The sequence below is a fragment of the Fulmarus glacialis genome, unplaced genomic scaffold (genome assembly GCF_000690835.1).
Source record: "Fulmarus glacialis isolate BGI_N327 unplaced genomic scaffold, ASM69083v1 scaffold5965, whole genome shotgun sequence".
NCBI lineage: Eukaryota > Metazoa > Chordata > Aves > Procellariiformes > Procellariidae > Fulmarus > Fulmarus glacialis.
The window spans coordinates 90544-113069 of NW_009213592.1; the positions used below are offsets into that span (position 1 = coordinate 90544).

A 22526-nucleotide genomic window follows, 5' to 3' on the forward strand; every position below is an offset into this window, starting at 1 on the left:
GAATCCCTTGTGCTATACTTACGTTTATTTTGACTTCTAGAACAGCTGCAAGTCCAAACGCCATACCTGCAAGGATCATACCTGTTGCCATTTTCCTAATAGGTCTATGGAGCAAATGAAAGAGGTGCCATTAAGAAAAAAAAAAAGTAATTTAAAATATAGAATACCATTCCTCAGAGGCAAAGATGTGCCAAAACCATGTAATAAACTGTCCAACAGGTAGCACTGGGGATGACACGCTGTTTAAATTGCCAATCATTTAACTTAAAACTATTCTATTATTCTGTATGAGGCCAGCACTGAGGCCAATTAAAACTGATACCCCATGAAAAAAAAGCTCTTTGCTTGCAATTTCATATTATCTTGTTCCTAGCTCTTCTAGTGGGAATAGCTCATGGCATTATGTGAACCTGTGATGTTGGCAGGAGCACTAGAAATTATATATCTTCAAGTCCCTTTTGGGAAAGGCAAAAGAAAAGTAGCATGCTATTTAGCAGCAGAAAAACGGAAAAATGTGTAGTTTGTGTCATCAATGTTTCTGACCATCTGTGGCATCATTCTGGGTTATTTCTCATGCCAATACATTTACATTTCTAGAGAATAAAGAGCTTGCTTCTGAACTCAGAGCAAAACTAGTGCAACTCTAACAGAGTTACACGAGACAATCTGATATAAAGCAGAATAAAACAGGTCCAGAATGGCAGCTCCAAACTGAGTATTGAGTTGTTGATATTTGAAACAAATCTGCTTCTAGATTCAGTAGTCTCCACTCTTTGTAATGGTCTGGATTCACATTCCAGACTGACTGGGCTGTGGGAAATCCAGATTAGGAACCCAAATTCTGATTCTCTGTTACATGCCCTAGGATAAGAAAATATTCACTGCTTGCATCTTGTAATACAAAAATGGTTTTAATCTTCAAAGCTGCATTGGGATTTTGTAGCACAAACTTTTGCAGCCACATAGGCTAACACCCTGCAGGCTACAGTGTTTCCACAGCCAGTTCTACAGCTAAACTGGATAGGAGCCTATTAGTATCCCACATCCAGGGGGCAGAAACAGCATGGCATTCAGTCCTGACCAGTGCATGAGTTTGTGCTGTTGCGTGAACTAGTCTGTGAACTGCTCATTAGGCAGGAATTTTTCTGTCCAGTCAGGGCTCAGTCCAGGGCACGGGCTCACACTGAGGTAGCATGGAGTACACAGGAAGTACAGCTTCTGATGTTGTCCTCCAAAGGGCACCATCGCAAGGCTGGACAATGTCTTTGATATGTCTTTAGGTGCAAGTAATTCAGCATGATGAGAAAGAATCAGGAGGGTGAAGGGGTAGGCTTCTGAGGCTCCTTCCATCCCCATTTTATTTGGTTTGTCTATCCAGCATTTTAGTTTGGATTAGGAACATGCTTTTTAAGCCAATCTCCCACTTATCGTCCCTTCCCATGCTGTGGTTCACGTTGAGAAGTGGTGCTGGAGCATGGAAACTTGGTTCCTTTCAGCTGAAACTGCACTGGCAGAGGCACTCCATGAGTGCACTAACATGCTCCCACTGCTAAAGGGCATCAGTCCACAGAGGCAGACTCAGATACTCTGAAGTAAAATCCCCCAAAATGCATAAAGTGGGTTTCAGAACCAACTTGGAGGTCTGGTCCTATTACACTGCACTTCTTGCTAACATAGACTAGGGATAAAATGCTTGGGCCATATGGAAATTCCCTTATGTACTCACTGACTCAGATCCTAGTGTGGAATCTTTCACAACACATGTAGTCTACATGGGACAGTGAATTTGGCCCCACAGGGACCTCTCAGGGAGGGAATTATTTAGCGGTAATATAGGAGACAAGCTGAAGAACATGTTGATCAAATTCAAAGAGGAACTGTTCATATCTGCTTTCATGAAAAATCTGTACAGAGCAGAATCCAACTGTGCAGGAATCAATGTTTGAGAGTACGAGCAGTATCATAGCATTGGTGAACAAGAAGCCGTGGGAAGAAGGGAAGTAAGCCGTGGGAAAAGGGGAGTAGGATATGGTGTTCGCAGTTCTGAGGACATGGCAGAAGATAAGGAAGTTGGCAGAAGAGCATCGATCACGTGTTAGAGATGACCGTTGCTTAGGGGATTTACTTGGAGATTTCCATAATGCATACGAGGCATAATGTGAGGTATAAAAGGTGCTTGTGCAGTATAATAAAGGTCTTCGTTCTCTCTCAGACGGAGTCCGTGCCCTTAATCACACATCCAACATCACAGAATTTTCCCCTCTGGAATTTGCAGGCCCTATGGAAGAGGGTGATGCTGCCTCTTGGGGCTGAAGGAGAGGCAATACTGGGAAAGGTGAATGGAAATTTGTGTTTCTCCTCCTCAAACGCTATTCTGCACACTTGCTGCAAAAGAAAAAGCACTCAGGCATCTGCATTGTCCCCAAGTACTTACGACATCCAACATCACTGAATTTTCCCCTTTGGAATTTGCAGGCCCTATGGAAGAGGGTGATGCTGCCTCTTGGGGCTGAAGGAGAGGCAATACTGGGAAAGGTGAATGGAAATTTGTGTTTCTCCTCCTCAAACGCTATTCTGCACACTTGCTGCAAAAGAAAAAGCACTCAGGCATCTGCATTGTCCCCAAGTACTTACGTGAAATTAAATTTGCACATGTTTATCAGGGGGTAGAGCCCAAGGTCAAAAATGGGGATGAAGACAAGAATAAGAAGTGGATTTAAGAACTGCAATACAAAAGAATGGGAGTTTAGTGACTAGAAAGCAACTTTCAGTAATTAAACTCATAAAGCACTGTCCTCCAGAAATAATTCCATTACAGAAAGGACATGAACAAACACTTAAAAACCTCCTTTTAAAATATAATCATAGTTTGCACTTCGACAGCTTCCGCTATTTAGTTTTCACAGACACGAATACATTTTGTTCATATCCTCCCCTCCAAGAGGTAAGCAAGCATCACTGGCCCAGTTTCCCTGAAGAGAGGACTGAAGCATTATGTTTTTAAAGAGTACAAAACCCACTGACAATAGAGGCAGGTGACCTTCGGTGCTGTGGTGGGACCTTACAACAAATCAGCAATAATGGAAACATCTTGGGACTTCAGCAAAATCCCAGAGGAACAGGCACTATTCTGTGAGATTGGCAATTTCTCATACTTCCAAACAGCTTGGTAGTCCCCCAGGAACTAAATTTCTCCTGGGAGGGGCAGAGCTTGTCTGTCAGCCAGCAGTGGCAGAGCAAGAAAATAGAGAACAAGCAGAGAGAAATGCTGTTTCAGTTTTGAAGGAAGATTTCAGGGAACAGAACAGCTTTGAAATTCTCCAGAGCTGTTCAGCCTAAGAATTGTAATCAACTGTGACAACACGGCACCATCTTGGAGCCTTCACATTTTCATCTGCCCTGCAGAAAGGGAGAAAGGAAATATATTTCAGGTACAACGCTCATCCCAGCGCAGGGGCATGTTAAAAGGAGACACAGCTTGTATCCTCCACATGCCAGCACTAGTTCAAGAACTATTATGGTGGCATGTCTCCCCACACCTCTGCACTATTCTGTAGGATACAACCTCCGTGTTAGGACATCCTTGGGGTCTTCTGAACCCCAAGACTAAGCTTGCAAAACAGCTAGAGAGCAATAAGGCAGAGTCCACACCACAGCAGTCAGCAGGAGCACTGCTATTACCTTCAAAAGGAGCAAAGAAAGGCCACTGGTCCCATGAGAAAAATAAAAATGAAAGCGAAAAAGAAAATACATTTCTAAGGGTTATTTCCTGCCCTATAGTATCTTTTACCTGCATTTGGTCAGGCTGAAGGACATATATTCCCTGAAACAAAAAGATATTCCAAGTGATTCATAAACACCATAAAATAACAGTGCATATAGCAAATAAGCAATTAGTCCAGTAGAGGCCTTAGCAGCAAAGGTGGCTTCCTCAAATGCTTTATTGTGCTGATATTGTGCTTTTGACACATGTCGTGTAAGGACACAGTGTTTGATGAGAATTGTTTTGTAGAAGGAAGCTACACTCAGTCCTTGATATATGGCAGCTGAGACACAGCCTATGACAGATACTGAGACCCATCTTTCAGACTGGCTGAGCCATGAACTAGGTAAGTGGGGACAAATGGGCATGTTAGTGCCCAAGCTGGGATTTGGGCTTAGAGCTTTCTCCCTCCCTGCTTCTGTAATGGGAAAAGCCCATTCCTATACATGAGTGCTCTCAAGCTTCAGGACCCTCTGAGCTCTGTTGGCATTTCTCCCAAGCACCCCAAAAGGATAGCAAAAGACCATCCCTGAGCCAGTGGGCTGCACAAACACCTCTTTCCTCCCTCCATCTGCCAAGGGCACCTACTGGACTTTGGTCAAATGTGACTTTTGGTTTGAGCCAAAAGTCCTCAAGGCTATAAGGGGTGTCTCACCCTTGCATCATCGTACCCAGCCCTCACAATCAGGCAAGGTCAACAGAGATGGACAGAGGGATCCCAGTCCCCAAAAGGGGGATGAGCTGTCTCCAGGGAGGGGCTGGTGTTTGTCTGAACTCCATGCAATGTTTTTCATTTGAAATTAAGATGAAGAGAAGAGGGGGAAAAATCAGGAAGGAAATAGTATCTTTCCAAGAAAGCACTGTGGGGGTTTGTCTCCTGTTTGCCAGGCTTGTCCTGAGCTGAATCTAGAATGCCTGCTTGTCTCTGCCAGCAGCTGCCTCCTGGGAGAGTGGAAACCACTGGTCACTGCAAAGGAGTCATACAACTAAAAATATCAGGCAAATATCCCCTCCTGCTACTTTGTGCACACTATACAAATGTGCCATTAGGAAACAAGCTGCAAATATTTCATCTCACATTAAATCATCCCCTCTTTAACTCCAGACTTCCTAGCTGAGCCCTTTGTCTGCAGAAGGGAAAAGCATGGAATATTGCAAACATGAACTCCAACAAGCCTAATGGTGGGATCACCCCAATGTTGCAGTTAATTCCCACCTTCATGAATTGGGACAACTCACTAGTGGAGAGCAGATGAGATTGAAACACAAGCCAAAAATCTGTCCAAGTTAGTGTGACAAAAAAGCCCTGAATATGTCCTTCTCCACCAGGGGGAGTTTAATAAGTGACACCTGATTCTTAGATGTTCTGCTAATGGATCACTAAATGCATGTGAGCAAAACAGCAGAAAACCAAGTTTTTAGACACACATCACAAAGACTGTGTGAACTTTCATTGTTTTGTTTCTGAGGTGGATAAATATTACCCAAGGTGTAGTCTTTTTCATGCCTCATTTGAATTAATTAAGTCTAATGAGTATCACATGCTGAGAGCCCAATTTTTAACAGGAGTGACATAGAAGGGCTCAAATGTTGGGCTTTAAGTCAATTTTAAACTGGAAAATGGGCATTTACAATCCTAAATTCTAATGTGAGCATCCACAGGTAAGATCTAGATGGCCTGTTAAAACATATATGTCTGGAAACCAGCCCTGTACGGTGGCATCTTTAGGCAGATAGCTGATCCACATTTATCTGCCACTGCACCCTGCACCATTTGCCATTCACATCTTTGAAGAGCTTTATGTCTACTAACTAATTAATCCTCATCACATCTCTACCTTATACACAAGATTCCTGCTAGGCTTCATTAATGTATCACCAAGTAAGCCAGAGCAGAAATATACAACTACAATAGCTCTAGTTACACCTTACAAGGGCTGCTTACAACTTTCCCTGACTTCTCTGTCTTCAGTAGGGGTAGCAGGCTGGAAGGTCACAGAGTGACTGGTTGCCAGTAGGTCAGCACTCCTGACCTTGCAGGCTGCTGATGGCTCCCCAGCCCTCACTCCTTGCCAAGATGTGCTGTGGTGAATTGAAAATGGCTGCACAGAGCCTCTCGCTTCTAATCACCAAAAGTGCAACTCACCCAGACTCATCAAGCAGATGCTCTTAGTACTGCGAGACTCCAGTTAAAAAGCAAGAGCAGTGATGTTACTACTAGTCTTACCAGCCCTGGTGACATTAAGTACTTACAAAATCAGCATTCATTTTTGTGGCTTGCAAAGTCCACCTGGATCCCTAAGGAGAAAACAGACAGCTGTGAAGCCTTCAAGATGTCCTGTGAGACTGGAAAACTAGAAGACGACAGTGCTGGAGGTCTTATTTCCCATCTATTCCTTCCCTTCTTTGTAACACCTGCCAGTAGGCAGGGCACATTCTTCCTTCTCACCCTCCTGTGCCAGACGCCCGGCAGGACTATGAAGAGATGGCCAGCAGTGATGGTGGGTACTGCCCTAGCAAGCCCCTGGACACCTGGTAGGAGCGTGGCACTCTATCTCCAGGATGCTTTGGTGTCACCCTGGAAGGACAAGGGTGCAATCCCAGGCTGGCAGGCAGACCTGCAACGCGCTGTACTGTACCTGCTGATCAAACAGGGCCCAGAACATTGGCAGTGGTATGAAGAGGAAGAGAACGCGTGTCACCATTTTAATCTCCCTAATCAGCTGTTTCTGTAAAGTGAACAGGCAAAAAGGTAAGACGGGGGTGAAAAGCCAACATGTGATTCAAGCCACAAAGCATAAGAGCTCCTATTTCTTTCTGCATGGCAGTTATTCATTGTCCTTATTCATGATATTGGACACATTTGCATTTCTGCATTTCAGTGCAGCACCTAAACTGTCCATTAAGGGTCAGGAGAGCAGAGATGTGGAAAGGGACAGGACAAATGAGAGCCCGGTGCATCTGAGGAGTGGTGTGGCCAGGCCAGTCTTACTGTCTCCGCTGTCTGTCTGCTCGTCTCCCCCCTTCCCACTCCAAACCTGCCAGGCTTACCGAGTATTTTTCTGACGCCCAGTCCAGCCAGTGATCTCTCTTTGGAATCTGACGGGAGCGGTTTTTCAGCCGGTTTTTAATAGCAAACTAGGGAGAAAAAAAGGTAACTCCCTCATAGCATACCTGCCCTTGTCACATTCCCGACTCAAGGCTGCCCTCCCCATCCCCAAATGTAAGCAGCACCAGAAAACTGCGGGGGTTTTGCTGGACACTTCCAAAATCTCAGATCAGATGCTTTATGACCAATTCTCTGCAGGGAAATTTCTGTGACATCGGTTGGTTAAAGGTATGATGTGGGAATGAACTACCTCATGGGCTTGTCTTTCAGAGACAACTAGTCCCCAAAGACTGTTTCATGCTTGATTTAAAACCTGTTACATGATAAAGCTTTAAACATAATTTCTTCAGTTATTTTCCAAAAAGCACCTGTCGGATTGACCGCTGTGCTGGGGAGGAAATGCCCCGTTATCCAAAGCAATGTCAAAACCAGAACTCTCATTCCTTTCTTGTTCTGTAGACCTTTCTTTGCATATTCCTGGTGCAGCCCATGCCTCATTCACTCCTAGACCAGCTTTCAAGTTGGTTTCTCATTGGAGGAGAAATCAGTGACACCGAATTTGTAACTTGTTTGTTTATGCTGTATGCTCCAGCCATCCTGGCAAAAAGAGTAGCAGACCTCACTTAGAAATCCTATCTTTAAGATCTGAACTGTTTCCCCAAGGTAACTCTGTCACTAGGATTGACCTACGTAAAAAGAAAACGTCTGCTGTTAGCAACAGCTTCCTGAAAAAGAAATATCATCATCCACCTAATAATAAGAGAGTATTTTTTCACATACTATATTCAGCTCACACACTATGAAAAATAATTGATAAGGCCATAATGCAACTTCAGCAGGTGTCTCTTGCATTTACCTGAACATGCTGAATGTCCATAATATGACTGTGTACTATTACTGTCTGCTGATTATTCAGCTGAAAAAAATTGAGTCATATATCTGATACTCTGTGAGTTTCTGAATTTTCCTTTCAGTTCAGTCTCCACCAGCATCTGCCACTAGTGGTTCTACTGACATCAACTGAGTTCATGGAGCTAAGGAAAAACAATTGAAAAGTTGAAAGAATAAAGTAGGACCTAAATGTGTTTCTTATTCCTTACAGCTCCTCAGCAAGATATCCAGGAGCAGCATACAGAAGAACTCCAGATGTCACCTCCCCTTTCCCTTTGCACTCTTCTGACCTGCAACCTCAGTGTCACGCATAAAAAAAGAGAGAATGGCACACACTTACGCTGATGCATTTGCATACTTCCAGTAAGACGTTCCCTTGTGGTGGCGTTTTTCTGTACAGTCCACTTCCAGCAATGAACACAACTGAAAAATATTATAATCCAAATGGGAATTCACATGACTGAAGCTCAATCCTGCACTGGCTTCTGGGAAGGATCCCCCACCCCTGTATTCAACAGAAATCCTCTGCCCTTGGGGCTTACAGTATTGCACTTTTAACAGAATAAATATACAAGACTCCTTTAATGCCTTCAGATGGAAGAAAACGCAACATCCTACAAGAGGCAGTGTGATCCCTAGGAAGTCACCATCATCTTCTCATGATCTGCTCTGGCACAACAGGCACCTCCACATCTGATTCAAAGCTTTGAAAATTCCCTCCATCTATGCTTTTTGTAGGCTAAACTTAAAATACGATCCACATTGAATTGCTGCACCTGATGTTGGAAATCAGCCCTGACTCCTTGCAACCATGTGAGGATTAATCCAGATCCAACACGGGCTCTGTGTACTTGCATCTCACACACATTCAGTGGAATCTGCCATGAAGGTCACTGCATCACACACTGGTGTTAACAGAAATTACCTCCATTTATGGTCTCCATACAATTTAAGATATTGTTTTGTCCTGGTTTTCTCCCTCAAAGCACAAAGAATATTGGACTGAGGCTTCAAAATCCTGTCAGAGATGGGGCTATCTGATTACATATAATTTGTCCTGCTCTTTGAGAGCCTCTGAGCACATTGCAATTCCAAAGACGTTAGCAGGGAGAAGCATAATAAAAGCTGAGCGTGAAATCCATATAACAAACCAACCTCAACTTTTTAAACTAACCCAATTGTCTGAGTCAGTCCACAGCCAGTGGAGAAAAGCAGGCACCTCTGTCCTAACACAGGAGGCCTGGGACACTGCAGGGAACTCACCATTTCTGTTTTCTCACTATGAAGACCCTTTGCATCCAGTCCTGACTTGCAGAACTGTCAGAGAGACCTCTGAAGTCAGTTTAGGTGAGTCACACTGAAAGACACTTTGGACAAGTCACCCAGAATGGGTAGCTGCACTACCTAATTTTTAGCATCTCCCTGTTGACCTGTTGGTGCCTCTAAAAGGTAACTCATTAGAAATACCTTCTGGCGATGCCATTGACTCCTTTGGGAACTGAGGTTCCTGCATTAGGTTTGGCATTCATTTGGAATTAAATAGTATCAATCTTCCCCCATCTTTCAGAAACTGAAGCAGTCCAGAAAATCTTGCTCTATAAGATTTGCATTCTGCCTCTAAATCTATCCTTGCTTTCCATCATCACAGGGAGAGGGCCAGTCAGGGCTGAAAGGGTATTTTCTCCAGTTCTGCATGCTGCTCACATAGTCAAATATATCACTTCCAAGAGCATTTTAGCATGTTACAAAAGAACACAGAGCTGCTTTGCCGGGCAGGCCGTGCAATCTGGCAGCAGGACACTAGCTAAAAACACATTTCAATTGATGCCCTCACCGAAACTACAATATTTACACATCCATTTTCCCCTGGGCAACTACTACTCTGCTAGAAACATTCATCACACAATGGCAAACAGAGGAGCCTGCGCTGCCTTAAACTGATAGGAACAGGCCACAGGGGAAAAGAGAAGCTTCTCAGGCCCGTGACCATGCAGTTTTTTGAAAATAATTGCTGTAACGTTAGCTGTGGCCTGATGACATTTCTCCAGTGTCCTGTTTCTTCTCTCTGATGGAAGTCTGAGGGGAGAGAGCAACATTCACATTCTCTGGGGGGACGAAGTTTTCAAATCACAGATGCTGTGGTGAAATCACACAATTGCTTGGTCTCTCAATTAAGCTAACAAGCTGAATGAGAAGTCACCCCATGCTGTGCCAAAACCTCTCAAATGCAGTGTAATAAGGGGACTGCTCCCCTCAGCAGCTTGCAACTGTGAAACTAAAGCTAATGGGGTGTCCTCTGTATTGGCTACCAAAGAGTAACAGTAAGAATGTGGAAATTGCTAAGTATTTTATAAGGGTTGAAGAAGAAATCTTGACAAGTACATTAATGGGGCTATGATGCAAGCTTTAGGAAACAAGGTGATTGCGGCTGCCTCCTGACACTTGGACAATAAGGGCTTTTTATTGCAACATAATAATAAATTGTCACTGTAATTGTGGGAATTACTTCAGCCAAGCAAAGTGAGACAGCTCAGAATAAAGTAACATCTCATTCAGCTCCTTCTGTGATTTCTGTGGCGCACAGATTCTGAAGCAAAAGTCTGAGCCATTAAAGATGGCCCCAAGCTGCAAAGAGCCTGTGGAAAGGATAGAAGTGGCATGCTAAGCTTCTCTTCTATAAGCTGGGAAACTCTGAGGACTGCTCAGATTGCAGTTCAAAGGCCAAGCCTGCTCGTAGGCAAAGCTGCAAGCCATCAGGAGAATCATTTTGCTGCCTCCCTTTGCTTTACAGAGCAAGGCAATTGTATTGTGAAACATCCACCAGACCACCCTCTCATCAGTATCATGATAAAGGATTGCAGTAAAACCATGGTCTGCCCACCACTAAGTGAACTAGTGATTTTTCTTGCTGTTCTGAACTGTGGAATTGTTGGATGACCTTGAACCCTTGAGTTTCCCATCGCAGCATCCATCCAGAGCTAGTGAATTTGTGCATTTTCTCATTTATCGATGGACTCAAAAATGGTAACTCCTATTACAAGCATTATTGTTTCCACTCACCAAGTGCCAACACCATCAGTGCTGCTGGGACACCAAAAGCCAGTGCATAACAATCCTCTCCAAAACATTTCACATCCCCTGAAAAAGAAGTCAGAAATAAAAGCACCTCATTACAGTCAGACTTATGTTACCAGGGCCTTTGATTTGCTTCCCCTAAATCAGTCACTTCCCCTGGCTTTAAATCTTTTTTGCTGGTGCTTGACACTGTGAATTGAATCTCCTTGAAACAGTTGTCCTCCCTTGATGAAGACAATTTGGAAGCAGGGTTAGTGTGTGCCATCAAAAGCAGCTGATAACGGGATATTGATGAGAATGGTAGAAGGGAGGGGGTAGACAAATAGGTAGAAAGAACTAGAGGAACTGTAATTGGGAAAAAACCCACAACATTTAAAATAACCTGAAGCCATTCTGTATTTGCCTAGATCTAAATAACCACCACTGTGTTTCCACATTATTTGTGCCAGCTGCATGAGTTATTGAGCTAAAAACCTGAATCTGATTTCATAGCAACCTACAGTGGACAAAGTGGAAGACAATACCCCTATATATAAGTGGGAGACAGGATTAGTCTTAAAACTTCAGTTCCCTTTCTTGCCACCTTCCAATCTCACTAGAGGCAGCCTGCTCCAAATGTCAGGTCTTGCAATAACCCATCAGGAAGCCAGGTTTGTTACAGCATGGCTTTGATCGATCTGAGCTATGGTTCACCGAAACCCTGCACCTCTTGGACCAGGTCAGTTCTCACACCATGTGAATTTAGAAATCCAGTTGCAAATAGCAAGCCAGCAGTGGGGTCACTGTTTGTATGCTACTGGCTACAAATTACTGCATTCTTACATGGAGTAATAACAAAATGGCTAAAATAAGCCAACATAGTCAACAGGAAACCAACCCATGAAGCCTTCAGTTGTTCCTGTTTGTTGTCCCTGGGCAGTCACTGTCAGCTGCCTAGCTGTGTATAGGCATAGCATTTATTTACTTATTTTCAGCAAATTAGTTGAAATCCAACAAAGCTGGCAGTGAGACACTATGGGCACACTGAACTTCTGACACGCAAAATGAGTTGGACTTCTCCACCTAAAAGTATATATTCCGCATTTCTGCCAAATGTCTATGAATTGCATTTCTTGCTCTTCCAAGAAAAGCTTTCACATTTAGCAGAAATTTTACTCTTTCCCCATCCTCTCCACCTAATTTCCATGTGGCAGCTAGTTTATTGCTATTGGGACAGATTTTGATGTTCGAAGGGGACTGGATTTTCATCTGCCCACTGGCTATAGTGAGCAAAAGCCCCTTCCCAACAGAGTGCTGACCTGGGGACACCGGTGAGAGAAAGAGCACAAGATACAGCATTTGACTTTGCCCATAAGCATGGTGTAAATATGAGACAAGCACAATTGCCCACAGCCTTGTGAAATGAACGGCCTGTTAAAATAACCACTCTGAACAAAGAAAGCTTCCTGGAGGCCACAGACGAAATGAAAAAAATTGCTGCTAAGTGTGAAGGCTACCTTGTCCCTGTCCCCATCCCCATCGCCTATGGTCTGCTGCTCTGCCTCTGTGTCTGTATTTAGAGCGTGCCAATCCCCTTGGCTTCTAGGCGCTGCAATACAATGAAGTAAGTGCAGCAAGACTCAGGGACTAAAAGGGGTTGTGCAAGCTGGCTAGAATGTAAAGTAGGTCTTAAGTGGGGCATAGGCCTATGCTTTGTCTTCAAGGCTAGTTGCTCAGGGCTGCAATCTTGCAAGCAGACCCACTCAGACATGCCTGGATGCCAGGACAGAGCCCTCCAGAAGCCAGCAGCACCCTGTGGGAGGGAGATGGTAGGACTTCAAAACCAGCCCTGCTAAGTTTTTCGGCCCTGACACCTGCACAGGACAGCAGAGATCAGTTCCCATCCTCAGGGATCCCTGCAGGCAAGACGAGGGAATAATCCTTCACTGGCAATGGGGAGGATCAGATGACCGTATAGGTCCTTCCACCTTTCATATTTTAATTCCACAGTTCAGGCTGGCTTTGAAATACAACCAGGAATATAGTTTCTGTGACTTGTCTGCTACTGCTATAAATCTGTTGTGCTGCTACGGCAGGATTAACAAGGCGTAAATGCAATACACTGGCCACTCCACAGATAATGTAATTTCTGCCATTCAGCTGTCATAAGAGCCTAACTATGCACAGCGGAGTAGTCAGAGGGCAGCTAATTTATTGTCTTATTCTAAATCAACACTGACCTCTTAATACAGGAGTTACAAACGTGGAGATCAAACTTCCAGCATTAATGGATAAATAGAAGATGGAAAAAAACTTGCTTCTCTCCAAGGTCTAAAACAAGAGAAGACAATATCAATGTCACGGCTAACACACAGCGTTGGGCTTGCAAATTGAACACTATCAATTCTCTTGTTAGGAACGCTGGGTAAATATTGACATGCAGTGCATAAAATGTTAAGCAAACAAGCTTGCGTTCGGGTGATGGTAAATGCTCACACAATCACACATTACTTGAGAAGTGCTTTGGGGCTTTTTGGTATTTCAGAGGAAAAGTCACTGCTTCGAGAGTGTTGTGAGATTGGAAGGAGGGGAGAACATTTACTTATTCAGAACAAGTAGCATAATTCAGATCCTCTGTCACCTAATTCAATTCAATTTGGCACGGTCTGACAAGCTCATCATTTCTTCCCATGTCTGAGCTCTTTTTTTTCCCCCCCTTTCCTGTGTAGAAATAGAAAAAGAAACCTGTGTATTTTGAGGAGCTGGTAATGACAGCATAGATGAGACAGTGCCAGCAAATGAGAGGTATCCGTCAGACAGGAGATTACCAAGCTGAGGCCAGTCAACCTCAAACTAATAAGGTAAATTAAATCTACAGGAGTAAATTCGAGAGCCTGATGGAAGGATGAACTCTAAGAGAAAGAGTTCAGAATTTAACTGATGTTGTAACATACTACAGTTCACACAGTCAAAGGATTCCTGTTGAGCATCTTTCTTCCTGCATAATACATAATTTGGAAGGAATCAAGAACTGGATGCGGAGTTTGATCCTTTTTGCAGGAGTAATGTGCATTCAACTGAGAGCAGTCTCTCCTTCCTTGCGGGGGAGACATACATGCAGAGTCACATGCACATACACAGTGCTAAACCTCCTCCCTGTGCCTGGGTGGGCCAGCAGAGTGGAGAAAGTAGAGCAGGCTACCTGACCTACCCCATGCTGATCTGTATCACCAGCTATGGGACACCTGAGTTGGTGAAACCAGCATTTAAGGACAGCCCAAGCCCAGGCAGCCAATATACTCCATATGTATCTAGGCTTCACTCCCAGCTGTCACCAGGTCCTGTAAAGGTAATGGGCAAATTGCTTGGGACATGGCTTGGTGCCTGGCAGAGAGCTCCTTCAAGCTCCTTGAACCACATCTCTATGACTAGGCATCATTTGAATGCGAAGCTCTAACTTAGCTGAGAGTGAGAAAGCTCCTCAGGGGCCTGGTTCTGTCCCCTCTCCTTCTAATATGTCCTGCTTCCTTCTGCTCCCTGAGACAATAATGTTCACAAGGTTAGAAAACAGGAGAAAATGTGAAGACTTGCAGGCAGCTAAAAGAGGACAGCTCTTAAGGAATGAAGCCTGGGATCCAAAAATGTGACAAAACTTCCCATGACTGATGGTGCAGCCAACAGGAAATATTGCTACTTCATATGGCGAGAAGCCTCTTATCACAAGGTATTACTCCAGGGAAGGTGGGCAGGTGGGAGGGCGTTGGGAGGGCTTTTCTTTATGTCCCCTTGTGAAGCGGGTACTGGGAAGATGAGGGTGAGAGCCGCATCGCCTCCCACTGCCAACCACCAAGGAGTCTGGCGGTCCCCTCACTTGAGTTAAGGGCTTTTTGTCTTGCCACAACACAGTTATGAAGACCCCATCAACTTGAGCTTTTGGCTTTTCCACGATTTTATTTCCTAGCATGTCCCAGGCAATCTAATCCATACATTACTCGTAAATGATTTATCCTGGATTAAAGGATTTGTAAACCTTATAATAATCATCTCTATGGCATGTTCCCATGGTTAATAGCAAACAGCACTGGATCTCTCATTCTCCATTTCTGTCCTTACCAGTGGTTTTGATTACCTGGAACCTTCTACTGCTAAGCTAGTAGAAGTATATTTTCTTCTTCTTTCTACCTTTGTGACTAGTTATTTGTATCATAAGGAAATCTAGAGAAATGAACAGCCTCAGCAACCTCTCCTGCTCCCAGAGTAGCCCTGCCATGGCTTGACATGAGTGGTGCAGTACAGTCCTCATAGCCCTGCCCTCTTCTAGTCAAATTCTCATGCCATATCTCTAACCCTTCGTATCTGAGCAACTCCGAATTTCTGAGAGCTGAGAAAAACTCAAGCATGCAGCTCTCGACGTGATAAAGTCTACAGCAACAATTACCAAAAAGATTGTGCTGGTAAGAGAAGAGGGTAGTGATGTATAAAGAATTTGAAGCATCTTATTTCACACATTTTCAGATTTCAGTGATGGAAAAAAAATGGTCAGAGAAAAGCAAAAGTGATTACAAAAATAATGACCCAGCAGCTTGCAAATTACACTGATTGGAAAAAAGAATTCCCTCCCTATTTTCTTAATCTTTGGAGCAGCCGTACATTAACAACATGATTTGGATTAGCTAATTTGAGAAAAGGTACCATACACAATAATCCTGATCTCCTTGGCAACCAGAAAATACAGAAACAAAGAGAAAGCTATTTAGTACCTTAAAGACCATATCACACTGTTTGAAAGCAGCTTTGGTCTTTAATTAATATGCACAGCAGCCTTCGCATATAACATATCATAAACATAATTTTGTTCAGGCATTTTTAGCTTGGAGTCCTAATCCCATAGACAAATCTCCTGCAGGTAAATCTACTTTCCCTATCTGACCTCCTGCTGACATCACTGTTTGTAGTAGCACTGTTCTCAAAGCGGCAGATCCAAGACTATTACACTCCTAAAGTACTTAAAAGAAAACCAGACCGATGGTGTGCATTTACCTCAAAACATAAATTTGTCTCTACGTGGGAATAGCATGGGCAATTTATTTATTCATTTTATACACAGAATTACCACATCCCTAGTTTCCAGATGGAACAACTAAACCTGTGCACTTAAGAGCTCATCTGAAGTTTATTGGTGTCCTGAAAACTAAGGGGGAATCAAATGCTTCATTTCATTGGGAATTTTCAAAACTTATTTCACCCTACCTGGAGTGGAAGATGAAAAACATGACAAGTCCTCTCAAACAGCACTCCGGAGGGGAGAAATATTCTGGTTGGCCCCAAACCTTTCATTCCTTACAAAATTAAAACTTCTCATTCCAATTTTGAAGACTTAAATTTCCTATCACATAGCATAAAACCTTTTTTTCTTCTGAAAGGCCAAGTCATTTCAAAATGGTAAAATACAAACCTTTCTATTCTGAAAAGAATGAATAGAGCAGAACTCATTGTCCTTATCACAAGGCTTTTTACAGTTTTCTTTCTCTAAATTAGTTTTTCTTGAGGCAACACACAGGTGAATGTTTGAGCCTTAGTACTGGATAAATTTGTTGGAGTGGTGTAGTCTGAATGCTGGAGAATGGGCACAGGCCCACACAACCACAGGCAATTCAGGTTTTTCTCTGTAACTCAGTTGTGGTTGTAAGTTTGGGATGTGCCTGACAGGGGTGCCGAGATTCATTAGCTGAAGTCTATAAAACACTCTGAAGATAAGTGGTACATATTATTATACTGTAATTAGGTGGTAATTGAAAGATGGTGGATAAACATTATTAATCATTAATATTCATAGAAGTAGCACTTCTGAAAACGCTGCTGTAACACCTGTTGGAATCCTTTTGGGACAACTATTGGCACTGCAAGCTGAGGTGCCCACTTGCTAGTATGCACGCAGCATATTCCCAGAGCGCCTGTGCTGTACTGCCAGCCTGCTTTTGGTCAGAGTTGTGCCAGCTGAGGAAGCTGGTGACCACCAGACGATTGCTGCTCCCTCTTCTGCAGCATCCTGTAAAGCACCGAGTCCAACTGACAGCACAGGATGGACATGCCTGCAGAAGGATCTGCTTTGAACAAGTGACTATGAAACATCCTGTGTTTTGTTACTCCTTAGTAACCATAAGCTTCATCACTTTCAGCATCACACAGTTCATGTGCAGAAAGCACAGGTCTTCCCAAAATTTTAAAATAAACATTGTAGTCTATATTATTCATTCATTAAATGCTGACTATGTGCTGGGGCATTGCAAAAGACAAACAGCAAACTGCCCCACGGGGCTCCCATAGCTTATCCAAGGCCAAAGGACCATTCCCTTGTCCAACTCTACCAGTGCCTACCATTAGTCTAATGTCCTTCTTCAATACCTCCATTGATGGGAATTTCCATCTCCCAAAGGTCCTAATCTTTTTCAGTCCTTCTCTAGATCTATTTCTGGAAAATTTTTCTGACTGTCAGTCCTAAATAATCCTCCCCGAGTTTAAGCCTACTCATCACAGACCCCAACACTTACTTTCTTTCTTGTAGCAGTGGCCTTCTACATATTTGAGGACTTACGCCACTCAGAGAAGTTGCTAATTTGAATACTGTCATTGAGAAAACGGAAATTTTTATTTGTGTGTTAGGTCAACATAAATCTAAGTGTTTAATTTCAGGTCAATTTGAAAATTATGCATTTTGCTTGAGGATTAGTACTTCCTGACCTGCTTCGCTTCTTTAAGTACTACCTTAAACCTGGTTGAGCCACTGTGGTGCATAACAGGAGTTTGAGATTAGCACAGGTTGGGCCTAAGCACTCATGATAGACAATGAGGACACGAAGCAACTGGACTACAATTCACAGGATGCAGAGCACAAACAGAGCTACAAAAGAAACATTTTCCCAACTCTTCAGAACTTTCCATTCTGGAATATCTAGAAAACATTCTGGGTAGATTTGGTACCAGCACTACTTTTAAAAGACTGGAATTTCCTACAGTTCTTTCTGAACAAGATCTAAGACACAGACTATGACGGATTTGAGGGAAAATTCCCAAGGAAGCATAGGCTGGTGATACAATTTTCTCTTTCATTTGCCATATTCCGTTGCAGTGCATTATAACCACCCCTGTTAAGCTGGTTCAGAAATGGTTACATGATACAGGATTTCCAACTAGTCTGACATCCAATTAACATTTAGATGATTTGATGCAGTTATGACCTATCCTTCCCAATATCAGTCCTGTTCTGCTGTCATTTTCCTTTCCTGAAGCATCCAGATTCTCTCAAGTCTTACACAAACCATCCTACCTCACATCTTGCTACATCTTTTCCTAGCAACCTGGCCCTTATTCTAGTACAACAGGATTTGATCACATAAACACCCTCATAAAGTAAGCAGACACTGCAGATTTTAGGAAAGAAAAGAAATCTTACATGTTCCTCTTCAAACTGGTCCCCACCAAATGCAGAGACACAGGGCTTGATACCTCCCGTTCCAAGGGCGATCAAAAACAGACCAACCATAGACAGGATCCTTCATGCAAGAACAAAAATATCACCATTGCAGAACCTTTCCAATGCTTATGAGAGCATTTTAGTGTCACCCAACCACGATTCCTCTGGTATCATTGTCTTTTGCACATGGGTAGTGATGATGAGCCAGCTAAGTGCGAAAAACAAATTAATTATCCTAATTTCTGCATTCAGTACCAGTCAATTAACCAAACTGGTTTTGTCAGTTTCTTGCTGTTCTGAGACCCAATGGACATACTAGAGATCAAAGATCCTTGGGATTATTTTTCACTCATATGAGAACAAAAGATTGCAGAGATCAACTGAGAAAAAGAAAAAAGAAAAAAAAAAGGAAAAAAAAAGCCTTTTTCTGTAGCCTTTCAGCCTGGGTAAGTGCAGACCAACTGTTTGAATTAGGCTTATTCTTGGGTGCTTTCTACTTCCCAGTGCTCCTCAAAATACCATTGTTGGCCCAACAGATTACATCTGCAGGGAACAGGAGTGTCAGGACTGTCCAGGTCTGGGACAAAAGGAAACTGTTCTGTAAATGAGATGTGCTGCTCCCTGCATGTGCATATTTTTAGAGCTGTAACCACCTAAGCAAAAACAGATTGGTGGTTTCAGAGACGCCAGATGAGAAACTACTCTGACAAGCCTATTAGTTCAGAATCTAGAGGGCAAAAATGGTAGTACCCTATGGAAGACACAGACACTTCCCCTGTCACATCAGAAAATGTATCTTTGGGTTTGTGTTCCCATGCACACAGGGGAACCTTGCTGAGCTGGGCAGCTATGCTGATGAGGAAATGAGGGACGAATTAGCCTGGTGCAGGCAGTTGGATGGAGGAGACCAAACTCCAGTAGCATGGTATAGCAGAGAGAGGTGATCAGAGGTCCCTATCTCAAAGGGCTTAAAGTCTCTGTGGCGGTTTCCAACTCCTTCTGGTGCATTCACACTCTAGATCCACCCTTCTGTTCTTACTCAGATATGCCAAACCCTCCCCTGATAAAAGCAACCCATGCACAGCCCCCAAACTGCTGGCCTGATGGAGGTGAAACAAATGACAGTCCTGGGTAAACCAACTACCATCGCAATCTACTACAGCACTGCGGCTTTAACAGCTACTTACACATGAACCGCCTGGTTGCCTAGGGATGGAATTGCACCGACTGATTTTATCAGATGGCCAACCACATACACAATGGAGAGGTAGATGATCGTCCTGTGAGGAAAGCAAACAGCAGTGACTGAAGGTGCTGGGTGATGTACGATCCGAAAACAGAGTGTGCTTCCTGATATGGCAAGTCTACTTGGTAGACACACAAGGAACTGGTTTGTTCGTACCACTGGTGTAGCAGGCAGCTATAACTGCTTTGTTTCAACACTGAGTGCACTGGAAGAAAGAGACAGGCAAACGGATTCAGATTAAGAAGGGATAGCCCCTGCTTTCTTTGCAGAGGTTGCTGAGCAGAATGAACTAAAAATGTTCCAGTCTTGTCATGCATGGAAGAGTGCAAATAGAAGAGTACTGTTCAGGTCCAAGTCAGTTTCCAGATTACTAATAACTGGCATTTTGTAGCACGTGCCTAAGTGAATCCCTTGACTGGAAGGCATCTATAGGGACCATTGCCTACATTCAACCCACCTGACTAACACATCTGAATCAGGAGTGTGGTTTCCCCATTACAAGTCTGTTTTAGATCCCAAGTACCTCTGAGGGACTGAGCTCATCTATCTGCCTCCCATGTCTTGGTGAGAAGAAGAAATCTGACTAGGAGGATCAGGCTTTTGAGTGTATTCTATTCCTTCATCACCTTCAGGATTAAGAGATGTCTATGTATTTATGTGCAGACGAGACACACAGAGGGAATGGAAGGACTTGTTAGGACAGAGGCACTAGAAGAAGCCCTATGAGCTTTGAGCATGGAAGCAGTCCTCGACGCATCCAAACCCTGGTTGCAACAGCTAATTTAGAGCCACATCAAGTCATTCCTAAAAGCCTCTCTAATCTGTTATCCTGTCCTCTGTATTGGCCAAGGTCCAGCTACTACAGCAAAAGCCACCTCCTGTTAAGTCATAGGGATTACTCCAGGGAAAGTCTCCTGCCTAATGTACAAAAGTCTGCATAAGGATTTACCTTCTCACAACATCATGCTGCAAGATAGATATCCTCAAATACCAATGAACGTTGCTAGGTGACCTTAAATAAAGAAGTTAATAAACCCCCACTGTATTTTTTTCATTCAAAGGCGCAAGAGAATTACTAAAATCAAGCACAAAGAAAAAAGAACATTGGTATCTCCTTAAGAACTCTCTGCTGGAAAGGTATATGGCAGCTGTTCTTTTCCTGTTGAGACTCTTCTGCCAGATGTGCTTAGTCTTAGAGAACAGGGTTCGGCTACACTTCATCACTCTGACAGCCAAGACTCCTCAGACAATGAACAAACAGTGCCAAGCAAAGAAAGTCCTATATCCAGCTGCTCACCACCACTCTGAGGCCGATGATGGCCCCACAACTTACCAGTGTAAGGGGAGATTGCCTAACTTACTGAGGAAGAGTTTACCTGGTTATGTGCTGAGGAAGATGATTTGAGTGAACCCAGATTTCTCTGGCATAAAAATGGGTGTGCTCACACATTCCCTACGCTGTGAAAGCATAAATATAGTATAGTTAGCGACATTTCACCTGAAACTGCAAGATCTAGAGGATGACGCCGCTTCCTCACATCTTTGAATCCTTCTCAGAAGCAGATCTTGGCAAGCTGAGGGTTAATCACCCTACACCTCAGCTTCCTCAAGGTGGGTAGGGAAGGACAGTGGAGGAAAAGTGTGCTTGTGACATTTAATTTGTTCCAACTTTATTGCCTCTTGGCCCTTGGGCGAAAGAGGTGCCGAGAACAGCATAAGCAAACAAATCAGCTGTTCATCCGTTAACAGAGAGGAGCTGACCTTCGCAAGTGTGTCTTTGCTGCACTGAGTTAGCTCAAAACTAGGAGCACACACAGCACTGCCCTTGCACAGGCTGCATGCTGTAGATGTATGCTGTCTGAATTAGAGAGATGTTTCCACTTACTTGTATTTCCCCAGCCATGAGTCTGCCATGATGGCTCCAATGACAGGTGTGAAATAACAGAGCGCGGAAAAGGCATGGTACACAGCGGTGGAGAGATTCTCATCCCAGTGGAAGAAGCTTAAGAAATATAGTGTCAGGACAGCTAAAAGCAAACAAGCAAATCACATCAGATAATTAATGTGTATCTCTGCAGGTAAGCAGGAAACTACATCACGGTGGCAAGAAAACCACTGATTTGTCTAGCAGCTATGAGCACTGTTGTGGAAAGATCTGTGCTTTCAGACCTGTTCCTCATAATCCCTGACACAAGAAAAGCTAAAATGAGATATATGAGTATCATGTGTTCTTTGCTCATAAACATTTGTGTTTAGCTGGAAAACATATTTTCTAGCTTATCTTACCATAACCTGTAGTTCTGTTTACGCACATTTTCTATTTGCAAATTAGGTGCCTGTATGATTCCATTCCCAAATATGCTGATTGCACACAACTACGAAAGACATCACACACTGGAAAACCGGGTTTGAGACAGAGAATCATGTAAAAATTTAGACTGGAAGGTACATTTGGAGCTCTCTAGTCCCAACTTCTGCTCAGAGCAGGTGTAGCATCAATGGTAGGGCACACTGTTCATACCTGCATCCCCAAACACTAATTTACTTTGAAAGACAACTGAGACCACATACAGCACAGCCCTGGAACACCAGGCCAGTGTGTATAGAAACCCAAGGATGGGAAAGCTGCTTCCCAGACACAGGCTACATACCCTTCATGCCATAGTAGGAGAAGCGCTCGCAGAACTCGTTCACCACGATGAAGGCAATGCTTAGGGGGTAGTTGGAGCCACAGAGTTTCTGCAGGAGACAAATTAGAACATATCAGCTCTGTGAAAGCCTTCACCCCGGCAACATATCGCCACAGTGTCTGGGCAGTAGAGAGGAGTCCAGTTCAAAAACCAGGCGCCCACTGCTGCTTGACTAGCCTGTGGGTTGGACTCAAAGGAGAAATGGGACCCCACACCTATCTTGCTTTGGTTAAGGCTCCCCAATGAATCAGCCTGGCTGACATGGTCCCATAAGGACCGCCATAGGGATTCGTGGGCTG

The 22526-nt window shown here is 43.6% G+C and overlaps 1 protein-coding gene across 1 annotated transcript in view; it reads right to left on the reverse strand.

The window, feature by feature from the left end:
* Positions 1-22526, reverse strand: part of SLC15A2 (solute carrier family 15 (oligopeptide transporter), member 2) — a 39495-nt gene that overhangs the window by 13829 nt on the left and 3140 nt on the right. Inside the window, exons 2-13 of the mRNA XM_009578235.1 lie at positions 22189-22276; positions 21423-21564; positions 18271-18370; positions 13058-13148; positions 10824-10901; positions 8104-8186; positions 6815-6901; positions 6403-6492; positions 6017-6061; positions 3791-3823; positions 2635-2723; positions 23-104 (exon numbers count right to left, since the gene is read on the reverse strand). Of these exons, the coding sequence (XP_009576530.1) occupies positions 23-104; positions 2635-2723; positions 3791-3823; positions 6017-6061; positions 6403-6492; positions 6815-6901; positions 8104-8186; positions 10824-10901; positions 13058-13148; positions 18271-18370; positions 21423-21564; positions 22189-22276 (1008 nt within the window). The remainder of the gene's footprint in view (positions 1-22; positions 105-2634; positions 2724-3790; positions 3824-6016; positions 6062-6402; positions 6493-6814; positions 6902-8103; positions 8187-10823; positions 10902-13057; positions 13149-18270; positions 18371-21422; positions 21565-22188; positions 22277-22526) is intronic.